Source organism: Canis lupus, chromosome 3 (genome assembly GCF_048164855.1).
Source record: "Canis lupus baileyi chromosome 3, mCanLup2.hap1, whole genome shotgun sequence".
Taxonomy (NCBI): domain Eukaryota; kingdom Metazoa; phylum Chordata; class Mammalia; order Carnivora; family Canidae; genus Canis; species Canis lupus.
In genome coordinates this window covers 45,737,936-45,754,914 of record NC_132840.1, presented here as the reverse complement: position 1 = coordinate 45,754,914, position 16,979 = coordinate 45,737,936, and the positions used below count along the sequence as shown (strand labels likewise).

The following is a 16,979-nucleotide window of genomic DNA, read 5'->3' as shown; positions in this document are numbered from 1 at the left end:
TGAACCCAAGTAGCACAGCTCTACCTAGAGGATGAACTCTGAATTTCATCTGTGTTAGTGCTCAGTAGATACCTGCAGGTGTTTTGCTACCCTGAACTTATTTAATTGATACTAATACCTCATGTTAATTATCCTGACATAATGATTTCTACCTTGCTTTGCAGCAGAAAAACAGCAAAATAATAGAAAATTTGTTAGAGCAAAACTTGAACCTCCCTTCCATCTGTTTTCTATCTTGTTAATGCTCTGCTACCCACTTTATCTTCATCATTGACCACATTCTGTTACTCAACTGAAATTCCCTACATTACAGTTAGTATAATATGTACGACTAGTAAGCAAGGCAAAACAACCCCATTCTTTCCAAAAATGCCTTCAGAAATGCTGTGCCAGCCTGTTGGGAAAGGGAAGGAGACAGAGCTGAATATTACAACAAAACTATCAAAAGCTTCCCATTTGCTGCTTTTGTATTTAAATATCATTTTTTGAGATTGGATGCTTCCTCTAATCATATAAAGGCCTCAGGCTCCTGATAACCAATCTTCCCTGTGGATTTATGAAAGATCTTTGTTCTACATCAATATAAATCAGATTACAAACAATACTTTCCCTCGTTTACAGGATTTCTTTCATATGAGGAGGCCAAAGGACACAACCCCTCAGTGCAATGTGATATGGATTGGAAAATTCTTCATACAACATAGAGAGATACAGGGAGAAAAAGACAAAGGAAATGTACTAAAGAAGCTTCTTTTGAGGCTCTGCTGTAAACTGGTGTATGGGTCTTGTTACTTTCTCTTTCTTTTAGCCTTCTGTGGTTTGAGGGTAGCTGTTTATCCGAATGAGTTACTTCATTTAGCAAATGATTAAAACCCACCGAATCTTTCCCCCACTTTTGGAATCAAGTTTGCCTAACACTCTTCCCTGCTGCTTGTGAAGGCCCCACAGGGGCGCTGTTCATTACAGTAGGGAGCCACCAGCCGCACATAGCCTTGGTGCTCTTGAACTGTGACTAAGATGTATTGCTCTCTGAGGGTGAGCTCTTAGCCACCATACCCACTGGCACTTAGTAGACACATTAGTTTTCAAAGATTTAGTAGGATAAGGAGAATGTAAAATAGCTAATCAATAATTTGTAAATATTGATTACATGTTGAAATGATAACATTCCATACATACTTGGGCTAAATAAAATATATTATTAAAATTAATTCCGCCTGTTTCTTTTTTATTTTTAAAAGTAGCTGCAAGAAAATTTCAACTTATAGATGAGGCTCTCATTTGAGGTGTGTTTTATATTTCTATAGTGATCCTTCATATGCTGAATCCACAGTCCCCAGTTTCCTGCCAAATGTTCTCCCATCTTTGTCCCAACTAACTTGTTCTTCTGGGGTCAGTTCTAGCATTACCTTTCAAGACGTCTTCTGTGATTCCTCACCCATTCCCCTGCTCTACTGGTTGACCCTGATCATTTTTCCCCCAGCTGAATCTTAAATTCCTTAACACCTGAACGCCCTAATCAGACCCATTTTGTCCTTCTGCTGGTCTATGAGCTCAAGCACCTGAGGACTGCATTTGTCTTATTCGCTTCCATATCCCTGGCATGCAGCACAGTGTCCAGTATTAAAGAGAGGCTTGAATATGTTTGTTGAAATAAATCAATGAATGAATAAATAAATAAAGTGGAGTTGCCTTCATTTACAAACACATATATCTCTTCTCGATCCATGGCCTCAACCACAATTTCGAAAGTTTATGATCTGCCATGATTAAAAAATTAACAGAGGAAACTGGAAAGGTTAATGTGGTTTTAACCCTTTGTCATATCTTTTCATATACTGTCTATCAGGTGATTTTCTTCTTAAAGAATACATGTGTTAACTGGAAGAAAGGTGTATTGGAATCACGGGTTGAAATGCTTAATCGAAGCAAAGGAAACATATGAGACTTTGCACAAAAGGAAGATACAGGGGATGTGAGAGAGAGGATGCTAAAAGCCCCCGTGAAAGGCTCTAACACGACGCTGAGGCTGTTCATTACAGGGCAACACTTTCTACTTATTATTGCATTTATTGTTTTAACAATACCTAGGTGTTTTTGTTTTATTTCATAGATTAAATTGTACTTTTTGGCTTAAATATAGAAAGAATTTTTGTTTTAAAAATAGCTATGGCAAGAAATTATACAAAATATTTTTTAGGAAACAGAACTTTCAGAAGAAACCTTTTTGAGAGAAACCTGAAGTAGGTAAGAACCAGAACAAGAAAGCACAGGTTTCCTTCATCTTCAACACATTCCCACACTCACATTCATACACACACACACATTCACAAACACACCCACACTCATACCCCCCCACACACACCTTCCACACACTCATATTCACTGCGATAGTCTGAATGTGTGTTTGTGTCCAAGATTCACATATATGCTGGAGTCCTAATGCCCAGTGTGATGGTATTAGGAGGTAAGGCCTCTGGGAGGTGATTAGATCATGAAGGGTGGAGGCTTAATGAATAGGATTAGTGCCCTTATAAGGAGCTCACTAGCCTCTTCTGCCACGTGAGGATACAATAAGAAGTCTGCAGCGGGATCCCTGGGTGGCGCAGCGGTTTGGCGCCTGCCTTTGGCCCAGGGCGCGATCCTGGAGACCCGGGATCAAATCCCACGTCAGGCTCCTGGTGCATGGAGCCTGCTTCTCCCTCTGCCTGTGTCTCTGCCTCTCTCTCTCTCTCTCTCTCTCTGTGTGTGTGTGACTATCATGAATAAATTAAAAAAAAAAAAAAGTCTGCAGCCCAGAAAAGGCCCCTCACCTAACGTTGATGACACCTGGTCTTGGACTTCTAGCCTCCAGAACTGTGAGAAACAGATTCCTATTGTTTATAAGCCACCCAGTCTGTGGTATTTTGTTATAGCAGCCAAATGGACTAAGGCACTTACCTACATGCACCCACACTGACATGTATATTTACATACCCACACTCATACTCTAACCCCACACACATATTAAAAACTCACACTCATTCACACACACATTCACACTTATCCATTGTACTCACACACATCTACAATGCACATGCACACACATCACTAACATGCATACTCACACTCACCTACATCCACACCTTGTTCCTTCAAGGTGTCCTGATTCCATTTAGCACCAATTACTCTCTTCTGATGTAAACATCCTACAAAAATGAAAGGTTATCTCACATTTCCCCAGCTGCAGGAGAAACATGTTCTCACTTTATTCATAGACTAATGGGGTTTTACTTGGTGCTAAGACCTGAAATCCCCCTCTCTGCAGTGGCAGGGTGTCCCTCTCATTGGGTTTCCCAGTATTGATCAAAGTGAAAACAAACAAAAAAAACCAACAAACCACCACACATACGTCTTTGCTTTCTTTCCTGAGGTCTGATTTTGGTCCCACCACAAAGCACCTGATCTGGCTGCAGTATTTCTTTCTAGTCTGACATTCAGATGAGTCCCTATGTCATGGCACCATCCCAACAAATTCCCACGCCTGCCTTAGAGTAGCATAAGAAATCCTCAGTTGGATGAGTGGGACAGGAAGGGTTCCAGACAGAAGGGCAGTGATTTCTGCCAGCAGCAAGCATCATAGTACCTGAAATCCTTTCTCTGAAATCACTCAGCTCCCTAGACCTGTGTCTGTGTTTGTAACATGAGGTAGGACTGCATGCTGCTTACATTCCCTCTAGCTCTTGGGCTCTGTAGTTCTGTGGTCCAAAGCAGGCCTGCTTGTCTCAGTAGTTCTGGTCAGTCTTTCAGTCTCACTGCCAGGTGAGTGGCCTACTTGAAGCCACTAAAGAAACCCAGGGTTTTGCAGGAAAAGACTTACTCCTGTATCAGACCTGCAAAACTGAAGACTAGATCCAACACTCCTTAAGGAGATTCTCAGGCTGGACTCAGGAGATTCTAAGGTTTTGAAGATGCCCTGTCTTGATCACCATCAGGTGCCAATTTGTAGAAGTTTCTAGTATTTACATTTTTAGGATCTTAAGCCAGTTCTGGTCCAAAGCACTCATAATTCTGACTCTGCAAAAGGGAAAACTTTCTTTGTTTCTTTTTTTTTTTTTTTAGAGTTTTATTTATTGATTTGAGAGAGAACGAGCGCTTGTGAGCAATCACGCAAGTTGGAGGAGAGACAGAGGGATGAGGGGAGAATCCTCAAGCCGACTCCCCACTGAGCATGGAGTGCAATGCAGGGCTTGATCCCAGAATGCTGAGATTGTGACTTGAGTCAAAATCAAGAGTCAGCAGCTTAACTGAGCACCTTTCCCAGGTGCCCCAAAAGGGAAAATTTTCTAACAGTAAGAGATGCTCACCATAGCATGGATTGCTTACAAAGTGAGAATTCTCTCTGTCCCAGATGGTCCCACCAGAGGTATCCATCTGTCCTGGCTGGAGTGGGAGCAATGTTTATGACAGGAAGGATAGACTAGAAGAGAGTTAAAGTCTTTTTGAATTCCAAGACCTCACTTTAGAATTTAGGCTTTTTGAGGATTAGGGACAAGATTAAAATGAGAACCAGAGAAGAATTTGCATATGCACCTTGGCTGAGCCTTACCTGTGGCTAACAAATGTTTATTGGAATGAAAACAATATATTTTTTCAGATCACTGCTGAGGACATTTTGGGAGACGGAATCTTTATGGAAGGAGGAATTTTGGTTTTGACCAGTTGCTTACTTGTGAAAATGAAAACCAACAGCCAGGAACTAAGCTGGGTTCTTCTATAATATTCACAAATTATGGCTGCTCTAAATGTCTTGCTTTGGGAATTATCTTGCTCTTAAACAAGGCTTTATTTTAAAATAAATCTTAAGCTGCAGTTTTAGTTTCAAAGTGAAGAGCTTGATTATGACTCACTAAGCTATTTATAGTAGTCTCATACCAGACATTTTGTGTGCATGTGAGAGAGAAAGGAAAAGAGGGAGAAAGAGCTCATTTCTTGCCTGGCTCATTTCTTAAAACTGAAGAAGATTGCAATTATCAAAATCTATCATGCTAACCCCATCAGAGGACTTTATATTCATTTCTCTGACTGTTGGGGTTTCATGCTCATCAGCTTCATAATTGCAAAACTGTTGATTTACCCTTAACTGGAAGAGGAATGCAGGCTTGGAGAAGTAAAAAGGAGTACAGCTCACCTGAAAACCTTTTATCATGAGCATGTCAATCAGGAGTTCAAATAGTATTTTCTTTTCATAAAGATGAGTCACGATGTAGCAGAAAGAATTCTGGATGGGGTTTTAGTCTCAATTCTGCACTATGTAGCTGGGTGACTGTGGGAAGAACATCCTCCTCTCTCTGACCGTTAGTTTTTCCATTTGTTAAATGGGGATACCTAGTACTTACCTCACAGGGTTTTTAAAGGATTAAGTGAAACAACCACACCAGATTTCAGCATTTTGTGAAACTCTCACATCCTGTAATAACATTAGGCCTCATCGTTTTCTGGAAGGTTGTTCAAGTGACTACTGTTTTACTGCTATTCCTGAGGAAGAGCTGTTTTCCCTTCTGTTCATAATATTTTCTACTATTACTTGAGTTCTTGAGGCAGAGCAGCCTTCCTTCTACCCTCTCCCTTTTTGGTGACTATAGAAAATATATTTCTGAATATCCATATACACAGACTTCCCATCTTTAATTTCCCAAAAAAGTGAATAAGTAAAAGGTGGTATGGTCACTGCTGGGCAGTTTGTAGGTAGGGGACATAAGGGTGGCTGGGAGGGGCAAGAGCCCGAAGAAATGATGCAGTGGGGTCAGAGGATGGACATGCCTGGAGGTGGGAAGGGATGGAAGTGGATGAGGAAAAGACATAGCTGTGTGTGGGACAGAACTCAGAGCTCTCACCCTTCTTTGGCAGAGGTCAATGGCATCGAATCAAGTGTCAGGAGGATATTGGTAAGAAAATGAGCTCCAACCAAGTCTCTGAAGCCTCATATAAAGCCATTATGGAAATAAAACTTAATTTTTGGCCTTGAAACATTGTTCAAATATATAATTCTTTTTATATATCAATTATATCTCAATAAAAACAAAGACAAAAAAACACAAACAAGTATATAATTCTCTTAAATTTTACATTGACACTGAAGACTTACCTTCCAGAAAAGAGAAATCTGTTGTCTACTGTAATCAATGTGCTTTTTCATGTACCAGACATCTAATGTACCTGTAGGTTCTGTTTTGAAGGGGAAAAAAATATATATATATATATACACACACACACACAGATATATATATATATATATATATATGCACAATATAAGACCTTTCAAAGTCAATTACTTATTTAATAAATAATTCTAGGAGAGTAGGATTTAGGACAATTTTAATTTTCTTTGTACCCCAGTATTGTTTTCTTTCTGTCAAACAGTGAACATGTATATTGTTGGTCATAGAAAAATCAAGGTTACTTAAAAACAAATTTTAAAAAATGATGAGGAGGAAATTAGATTCCTAACTTGCCCTTAAAATATGTATTAATAAAATAACTCAAAGAAGGTATGTGTGGTTATTTCTTTTTTGTTGGAATGCAGAAAAAATTCTCAGCAGAAAGATAACATAAATCACAAGGAGCACATTTTTTGATCCTGTAAAAAAGGCAAAAAACAAATGATAATCTCTGTGTTCACATCTATTCCTGAACTTATCATGTTGTGGCATAATTATTTGGTTTTATGATCATTAGGCAATGATCTACTTGAAAGGAAAACCTATCTCATATATCTTAATATATCCTTCATACCTACACAGTGCCTAGAATGTAACAGGCTCCCGATAACTCTTTGTTAGGTGATGAATGAACAAATGGAAAATTCAGACAATATTAGCTACTTGATGCAAAAACACAGGCTGAACTGACAGAAGGAATGACCACCAATCTATAAGACAATGGTCAAATACGACCTACTTTAATTTGAAAAAGTCAATCAAATAGACTTGAAAAGAAACTGAATAATCAGCTCCTACACAGGAGCTGATTAAGAGAGAGTTTGTGTAAGAGAGTAAGAGAGTGTAAGAGAGAGTTTGTGTGCACGTGTAAGTGGGTGAAATAGTTTTATTTCTCCCATTATCAGATTTGTTTTGATTTACAGACAGGGGTGGAATCTATAGAAGCAGCCACTGAAAAACAGTGATAAATGTAACTTGTTTATCACTGACACTTAGAGTGTATTGAGATGAGGCTACACAGAGGTTCCTTCTGGAGTGGCAAGTTCCATTTAACCAGATGGAAGTTTCCAGAACATTAAGTCTCACTGGGAAAGCAGAGGACAAGAAGTTAGAGAGAGGAGAAGAGAAAGAGGGAAAGGAAGGGAGCACATGCACTCACACATAATATGTGCAGGTCCTATGGGGGCCCACTCACAGTTACATCCATGTCTTCCTCAACCTTGTGACATACACAGGTCAAGAGCAGTAGTTAAAGAGTGAGCGCCAGAGCAGGACTATATGGGCAAATCCCAGCTCTGCAATCTTGAACAAATGTTAACCATGTCCTTAAGCCAGTTTCCTCATCTGTTGAATGAGTGTCATAGTTCTCTGTTACATGGAGCTGTTGTGAGAATTAAATGACTAGAAGAATCCTGATCCATGGTAAGCACTCAGTAAATTTAGCTGTTGCTATTTTCTTCATTTGGAAAATGAAGTGCTGAGAACTAAAGGAGCTTGTTCAAGGCTCCAGAACTAAAAGTGGAGAAGCCAGGTTTTGAACACTAGTCTGTTTCATCCCAGAGCCCGAGCTCTTTGCTCTGCACTTTGCAATTACCTGGCTCTGAGAAAGCTTAAAATTTCTCTACAACACTTCTACCCCCAACAGGTTCCCTTTCATGTTCTACTCTCTTCCTTTGTCACTTCCTTTTCCTGCCTCTCTCACTCTCTTCCCTTTCTGTTTTTTTTTTTTTCTAAATATTCACTTATTTTCTTCCCTTCTCTTCCCACTAGTGATAGCTTCTACCCTTGCAGTGAGGACCTAAGACATTCTGAAAATGCTTTCCATGCTGCTTCAGGATTATGAATAGTGACCCAGAAATCAAGACTATGACTTTTTTCCCTCTAGTCCAGATGCAAAAGGGAAAAAAAGCATAGGCAAGAGAAGGAAAAGGGACCTGACCATTATCAACCACGTACTATGTGCCAGAAAATATTTGGACACTTTAAAATACTGTACATTATCTTACTTAATCCTCACACAATGCAGGAAGTGCATGTGACTACACCTGTTTTAGAGCTGAGGACAAGGAGCCTGATGAAGGATAAATGATCTACAGAACACGTGGAGCTGGTAAATGGTAAAGCCAGGGGCTGAACCCAGGTTTCACTGTTTCCAAAGATCCTGCTCTTCTATTACAGTTCACTACATTGAGCAAAGATCTGAGCAAACTAGATTATCCAGACATTGATTACGTAATCAGGATTTGGAAACTTGGGTGTGCTCAATGGCAAAGCCAGCTGACCTGTTAGTGCTAATGTCTCCAGTTAATTACATGTTGGCAAGAAATTTAAAGGAACATTCATTGCCTCATTAAAGATCTATAACCTACCAGATTACTACAGAGCTAAGAATTGAATTCTAGAATCACAATCTCTTCAAAGGAAAAATTGCAAGTGAAACTGAAATTTTAATGGTGCCCACCTGCAGTGTTAGCCTCTATGGGAGAGAAATCATTAGTTGAATCTGTGTGAGTTTCAAAGCGTAAAATTTCATGACCAGGGGTGTCAAACACTGCTGCTTAAAAGCAACATAAGAGCTGATATTAAAGAGTATGTTTGATATTCAACTGACACAAAATCACTTGAAGTTCTAACCTCAGTGTTATCTAACAAAGGCAGGTAAAACTATTATAGGTAGGCCAGAAAAGGAAAGTCAAAGGCCGATATCCAAGTGAATCCAAAGCAAGTGGGTACAAATTATTAAAAATACAAATATTGAGAAATGGAAGTCAGGTCTCCTGAGATGAAATTACCTCCTATATAATAAATGGGGAAACTATAGGGTTGGATAGAGTCACCAGTGTGGGAAAAAAAGCAAAGATACTAAATTAAGCAGGAGATTCGCCTAAATGACCTTGAGTGTGCTTTCGATTCTAAAAGCCCAAGATTCTGTGATTCTGTGCAACAGTATGTGTGGCAAACAAATCAGAGCCAACCAATGTGCTTCTGAAATGAGCATCCATATCTGAAGCCAAGGCAAGTGCAGGAACGTGGACAACAGCAACTGAATCGCAGGTGAAAAGCAATCCCTCAAAAAGAGAGAAGTTTTTGCAGGCAGTAAGGAGGAGTATAAAGATTTCCAAGAACAGTGAAAATGGAGAATTTAACACAAAGAGAATATGGAAAGATATTATCTTGGGAGGTTTCAGGCAGTGGACTAAATGAAACACACGAGAATTTTTTTGGTCCAAGTCATGCTCCCAGCATGGCAAGGCAGAGATAAGTTATTCACTGCCTTGGTTCCTTGATGTGCACTTTTTGGGGATGACACATTTATCTAAAATCTAGTTTTAAACAATTTGATTCAAACAGATCTTACAGGTATCTACTTGGTTAAACAAGTTTTACATTGAGACATTATGACCTGCTATGCCTGCATGGGAAGCCCTATACAGACTCCTACATTCCTCTTCCTTCTTGATTAATAATATTTAAAACTTGGTTCACTCTCTCTTTTCACCTTTTTCTGTCCACTCTTTTTAGTCATGATGTGAAGGGCCACCATCCATAGGTTGTTTCTGCCCTGGAGCTGGTACCGTCAATCCTTCCACGTATCTACTTCTAATGATATGTTTCTCTTCAGTTGCTGTTCTTGTTTCATACTTCACTGAGCAAAAGGAAGTAATCAGACAGGGATTCTCTCATCTTTCCACCATGAAAACCTCCAAATTTTTAATTAATTCCCAAACATAGCACCCCTACTTCCATCATATTTCAACCCCTTAACCTGAATGCTGGATCTCATTTTCTTGCTTTATCAAGGACTTCTCCCCCACTTCTCCTGTGTCATTAATTTCTCCCTCTCTGCTGGGACTTTATCATTACCTTGAAAATATACTATATTTCCTCTGATCCTAAAAACAAAACCAGGCAAAGCATTTCCTGATACCTCATCCTGCTTCAGCTACTGCCCTGCATCTCTGCTCTCCTTCACAGAACTTCTTGAAGAGGTGAACCGTCACTGACCCTCACCTCACACTCACTCTCAACCTTTAGCACCTAAGAGTGTCTTCCCATCATTCTACTGACACTGCCTCTGGTTGGCAGTGAAGTTTGTGTTGCCAAGTCTAATAGTTACTTCTTTATTCTTATGTTATTGGACTTCTCAGCAGCCTTTTATATAGATGAAGACTCTCTCCTTTTTTTTTTTTTTTTAAGAAACATAACCTTTTAGCATTTTTTTTAAAAAGATTTATTTATTTATTTGAGAGACAGCCAGGGAGGGGCAGAGGGAAAGGGAAAGAATACCAAGCAGACTCTCTGATTAATGTGGAGCCTAATGTGAGGCTCAATCTCATGACCCTGAGATAATGACCTGATTGGAAATCAAGTGTCGGACACTGAAGCAACTGAACCACCCAGGCAACCCAACTTTTTAACATTTTTAATATCCAGGTCACAAGTGAAGACCTTGTTTCTCAACAGAAGCAGGAATGTTTCGCCTATACTAAAATTAATGGAGGCATTGTGCCAGAGTGGTGATGGGAAAAATGCAAGTTACATATACAGTATATAATTTTAATTAAGCTCAAAAACAACCAAAACCAATAATTGTTTAAAGATAGATACATTTCTGAAAGCTATGAGAAAAGTACTGATAAATGTACAGGATAATAGTTACCTCTGGGGAGGCATGACAAGGGTAAGAATATATTGGTAATGTTATAGTATTTAAGTTGAATGGTGTGTTCATAACTGTTCATTTTGTTGTTATCCTTTGTAAGTAGAAAGTAGCTTAAACTAGGATAATCATAGTGGCAACAGAAGGAATGAACAGATTTTGAATATGTTTAGGAGAGTCAAGTGCTGATATAGGGGAATGGGGGGAAAGGAGAATGTTTTTAAAAGAGAATTTAAGGAAAATTTCTCAATTTTTGACTTCAGTAAGTAGGAAGATGGTGACAGTGTTTACTGAAATAGAAAATATTGAAACTGAAGTATTTTAGAGACATTTTGTTTTGGAGAAAAAAGTTCTTGTCTAGGCTATGTGGGGTTCAGAATGCCTGTTGATATCTTGGTGAAGATATGCAACAGGATACCGGAGCACAAATTCTGGATAAGGTCATCTCAGAAAAGAAGGAAGCCCTGGGTAAAGCCATAAGGACTGATACTGAGAAGAGAAAAATTACCAGCAATTCTGGCCAATAGAGCAGAATAAAATCCAGGAATATGAGATTTCACAGAATTCAAAAGAATCTAGTACTTCAAGGAGGAAATAGCTCCCTTCTACTGCAATGATCATGGAAGCCATATGTTCCAGGTAAGGGAAGGCCACAAGATTCTCTTGAAACTCCAAATTTCTTCTTGGTATTGTATCCTCCAGGAATCTTCCCCTAATGTTTCAATATAGATGATAAGCCCCTGAGTCTGAGGATCTGATTGTTTTTCACTGTATCCCAGCACCTGGCATAGTTCCTGATACACACTTTCCTCTAAGATCATCCAGAGGAGCATATTTTTTCATCTGTTTTTGTTTGGAAGGCTTCATGGAAAGCATTTCTTCTTATTGGGATAATCACCATCTTATCAAATAATTGAGCCCAGACATTGACTTCTTCCAGGATAAGGATTGGGCTTAGAGGGCACCAAAAGAAGAAAGGAGAGCAGGGCCTGTCATTGGGTTTCAAACCTAACATTTTCCTTCTAATGAAAATGTTTGCATGTAATTCTCTTTTGAAGGCTAAGAATCTTTCATTCTCATTTTCTTAAGCCTTAGGCAGAAAGACACAAATATGATATTTTCAAGTTTTGCTAGCTTAGGAGTCAGCAAATTCTGGCCTGAGGGCCAAATCTGCTCCCTGTTTTGGTACAGCCTGTAGACTAACAGTGGTTTTTACATTTTTAAATGGCTGAAAACAGATAAAAGAATATTTTTTCATGATATATGAAAATTACAAAAAATTCAAATTTCAGTGCCCATAAATAAGGTTTTATTGGAACATAGTTTGTCTATGTATTTATATACTATCAATGGCTGCTTGTACACTAGAATAGGAAATTTTAGTACTTATGATAGAGATATGGTCTGCAAAGCAGACAATATTTACTGTCTGGACCTTTACAGAAAATGTTTGCTGACCCGCGAGCTAGATTGTTATGAAGTACTTGCTAACTAAAATGGTAAAATAACCTCTAGTATTTAATTGGCCTTCTCAGAGCCAGGTAACTGGGGTACAGAGCAAAGAGCTTGGGCTATGTGATTAACAGACAGACCAGTGTTCAAAACCTGGCTTCTCTGCTTACTAGTTCTAGAACCTTGAACAATCTCCTTCAGCTCTCAGAACTTCATTTTCCAAATGAAGAAACAACAACTAAATTTACTGAGTGCTTACCATGGGTCAGTGTTTTCTATTCATTTAAATTAACCCATTTTAGCAATATTTCAGAATTATGAATGAATGAATGAATGAATGAATGAATGAATTGCCTAGTTTCTCAATGTGAGAAGAGGTGGCTACAACTGGTCTGCATCCTCTTTGGGGGTCTCTAACCAATCACCCATGCCATCACCTATGATGGGGGAGGACTACTCTTTTACTGCTCCGGCATAAGTTTGAGGATGTAGCATTTCTTTTATTAAATTTTCCATAAACATGTAAATAAGACTTTAAAAAATGGGGAATGAACAGACAGAAACACCTAATTCATATTATAGCTCTAAGAAATGGCTTGTTCATCTTTATTTTGGAGTCTCCTCCTGGGTGTTCTGAGTGGTGAGGGAATCAACTTCCCCCAACACCTTGGCATATTCTCAGGCATGTCTGGGTGCCATGCAGCCCAAACTCAAGAATGTTTTTCCACTACAGTCAAAATATGGTTACTCAGTTCCCAGTATCAGGCTTGCTTCTGACAGATATCAAAGAAGGGGCTGTCCCCCTAAACAGAGGAAAGCAGTTTGTTCCTTCCTACTCCATACTTAGCGGCCATTTAAAAAGTGTTTTTCATGGAGGACCATGACAGGAGTTGAATCTAATGACATAGGAAAGGGCCATATGGAGTAAATAAAGCCTTCATTCTCTGCTGATATGATCTAAATAACTGTGCCCAATCCACCAGGAGATAACATTGCTCTCAGTTTTGAGCAGCAAAGGCTGCAAAGAGCTCTATCGTAAAGTCATTCACAGTTTTAAAAACTAAAAAAAAAAAAAAAAAAAAAGCTTACTAGTGATTTTTTTTAAATGCCAAGTTACATATGAGTACGCATTCAAGGGTTGTAAAGGAAGAAGTGCTAAAAAAAATTCACACCTTTTTGGCTGACATCAGTTGGTGTTTCATAAAGAAACTGATGACAGAAACAGCGGTAAGGGTCAAAAACCATGCCACTCAAAGTAAGAGGGAAGAGGTCTTGCATCAACCCACAGAAAGATCAAACACAGACAAGGGAGATGCAGACATTGAAAGGAAGCCCACAGAGCTTGGTAAAGGTGGTGTCTCAGAGGATGGGTTTCCTCACAAACGCCTGTGAGTACTCTGAATGAGCCAGTTCCTTGGTTCAATTCATAACTGTCCATGAGTTCACAACCCTAATTAGTACTGCATTCATTGTTACGATAGTGGTTTATCTTAGGGGCTATGAGAAAGTTATTGTCCTACCTTGAAGTCTTTTTAAGTCAAGAGATAGACACTTAAAAAAAAAAAAAACTTTTTCACACATCTCCAAACCGGTCATTATTAAATGTTAGTGAGAATTACAAGAATTCACAAGCTCAGAGCTTCCCTGGTTTATAGATTTAAGCCTCATGTGACAGAACCTGAAAACTTCTCAGCCTATTTACTACCTTGGCCTTGGACATAAAATATGGCCCACTTTCAAAAATTTTATCTGTAGACATATGCACAAAATCTAATCCATGAAGTATTTAAAGAAATACATTACTTTGACTATGTATAATAAAAGAATAAAAAGAGTAAGCTCTGGATTATAAAAATGACAAATATTGAAACAGAGAGCAAGTGGCTCAACATTAGTTTAAGAGATTTGTATGATAAAATGAGAAGGAATAAATTATAATGTATTGGATGGATTTATTTTAAAATAGTTTTTAAAAATAAAGAAATGCAGTTAATATAAGAAAGGAAGAATATACAATTATTCTATAACATATATTAGATGTTATATCTTATTAATAGGCCCTTGGGTCCTTGAAAGTCAGTCATTGGAGTATCACTGATAAGTGTCATCAGCAGTCAAAGTCCATTAGCAGCTCACAGAAAATGAATGTAACTTATTATGAGACTAATAGGCACATATATCTGTAAGTTTTATAAATAAATATTTAGATTTTCTCACATTAATACCTCAAAATAGTCACATAATAAAACAATGGATTATACTACAATAATTTTTCTTCTGAGCTAAATTTATAGATTAAGAAACATTATAGTATGTCACTAAATGAGTGCTTTTAAAAATTAATATTCAGATGGCTACTTCTTGTGTATCCAAAGATCTGCCAATATTGACACAGAGTTCATATGGGTAATTTTGCTCCAATAAAATGTTTGGTTATACCTTAGTAAGTTGTCTTCCCTATAATTGTCAGAAAGAAAAGCCCATCAGACTGAGAACTATATTTGACATCCTTTCCATAGCTATCGGCAGTCTGGTGGCCATCATTTGAGCAGTAAGTATCAAAGGCATGATGCAGTGCAGTGCCATAATATTTGGAGGAGAGATGATTGCTGGATGTTAAATTTTATTTAAAATGTTATATCTCCAGAGTCTACCTTCTTTCAAGCTTTTAATTTTCATAGACTCCAAAAGGTAAAATGTATCAAGTTTTAACTATAAAGGAATAAAATTACTGGTTATGGTTTTGTGGAATGAGAGAGTTCCTGAGATAGGAAGTGAAATAGAAATAAAGTTATAATCAAACATTACTGAAGCATCAACTTGCGACCAACATGACAACATGTGGCAAGCAGGAGTAGGACTTACCTAATGTTAAAAATTTCCTAGCAATATAAACACTTCACCCTGGACAATTACAGTACTTAAACTGATGTAAAAATTAGTTTGTTAATTAATGTACTCATTTACCTGTTAGTTAACGCTAATGTTAGTAAGAGTACATTTACTTGTTAGCAATGCACTCGTTTACTAGTTAGTTATTGGTACTGAACTTGTTGATTCAGTACCAGTATTTTAGAGATCCTGATCCAAAGAAATCCCTATATCTTCCTCTCCCCCTCCTACCTCTCCTTCCACTCCTCTCACTCTCCTCTTTAATACACATACCTTCTTCTGGTGTTTGTGTTCTCAACGATTCACTCCAATCACTCCAAATACCTTTATGTAGGTGTAGCTTAGAGGATATCTGAAATTCATACTCTGTAAATGGTTTCAGATCCAGTACATCATATCTTCCTTTTGCATTTGTAGCATGGACCTTGAATCAGATAAAATTTTTAAGGTGGTCTATTAATATTAAATTAAAGGATTTTGACACACATAGGTAAGAAACTTGAGTGGATAACTTATTCCTTTCTATTTTTTGAGATCTGTCATTCATTGAGAAGAAAGATCAATGACAGGGTTACTGAACACATGACATTATCTGAATCAGCTTCTCAATAAAAACAAACTCTGGGGACTAAGAACTCATCTCTAAAGGCCCCAAGAGAGATCCTAAAACCAGCTGAAAAATGAGTAAAGGCTAAAAAATACCAATTTTCAAAAAAAAATTACCAATTTTCAGAAAAGCCTTGGAGAATTTTCTAGAGATTATTTTTATTTGGTCACAATTATAATGTGTAAATGTTTTAACATAGACATAGAACTAGCCTCAAAAAGAAAACTTTAATTGTATTAAAAAATTAATTACTATAATTCTCCTGAGTTTCAGCTATATGTGAAACTTATTTTTTGCTATTATAAGCCACTATGTTTTACAAAAATACTAGCAGAAATTATAATCTTAAAATTTAATTGTAAAAAAATTGATGTCTAATATTAGATCAAAGTGTGGGTCTTTATCTTTGGAATATTCAATTCCATATAAGCCTCTATGCACATTCCCTAATACTCCTCTTTCTAATATGTTAAAAAACTACTAAAAAGTAATGCAGAGGGAGGGGTAGCATAGCAAGGTGAAACGAATCCTTTACTAGAAATAAATTGCAGAAAATTAATATTTTAATATTAATATTAAATATTACAATATATTAATTAATATTAATATTTCAGGTTTACAGAAGCCTGTGGCTTAAAAAATTTCAGAATCAATGATCAAAATTCAAGATATTTCTTAATAAATAAAAATGTATATGTCTATCTGATCTATCTCAAGTGTGTACTTTTGGACTAACTATTCTTAAATCACATACATTGGTGGCATGAAAAGACAGAGATCTGTGCAGTGATATTAAGAGCCCCTCCCTAGTTTTCCCCTTAACTCTAAAAACCATTACCATTTTCCAGGACTTGCTGCTGTTGGGGCGATATCTGAGTCGATTAAGCAGCACCAGCCCCTCATCTCTCCACTGAAGGATACATTTGTTCACAGAAGCATTTACACATTTGAATCTGATGTCCCATGGAGGGAGAGGCCTCACTGGTAATCAGGACAAACAAAAAAAGTGTGATTCAGGCTCCCCAATCAGAAATAACATTTATTTTTACATGAGCTAGAAAGAATTGAACAAAATGCATTTCTAAGATATGTGACCACCAAAGTTGGTGAAATATATAAAAGAGAAACCCCTGGCTTTTACAGAGAAGAAAAAGTTTGATTTACTACT

General features: G+C 37.7%; 1 protein-coding gene across 6 annotated transcripts in view; it reads right to left on the bottom strand.

Annotated features, from left to right (window-relative positions):
- The window catches only part of IL12RB2 (interleukin 12 receptor subunit beta 2), a 72,469-nt gene that overhangs the window by 32,838 nt on the left and 22,652 nt on the right, over positions 1-16,979 (bottom strand). For all 6 annotated transcript variants that reach the window (XM_072820754.1, XM_072820758.1, XM_072820757.1 and 3 more), the window contains 3 exons: positions 16,650-16,792; positions 15,478-15,628; positions 6,128-6,207 (listed from right to left, as the gene is read on the bottom strand). In XM_072820754.1, coding sequence (XP_072676855.1) covers positions 6,128-6,207; positions 15,478-15,628; positions 16,650-16,792 — 374 coding nt within the window. The remainder of the gene's footprint in view (positions 1-6,127; positions 6,208-15,477; positions 15,629-16,649; positions 16,793-16,979) is intronic.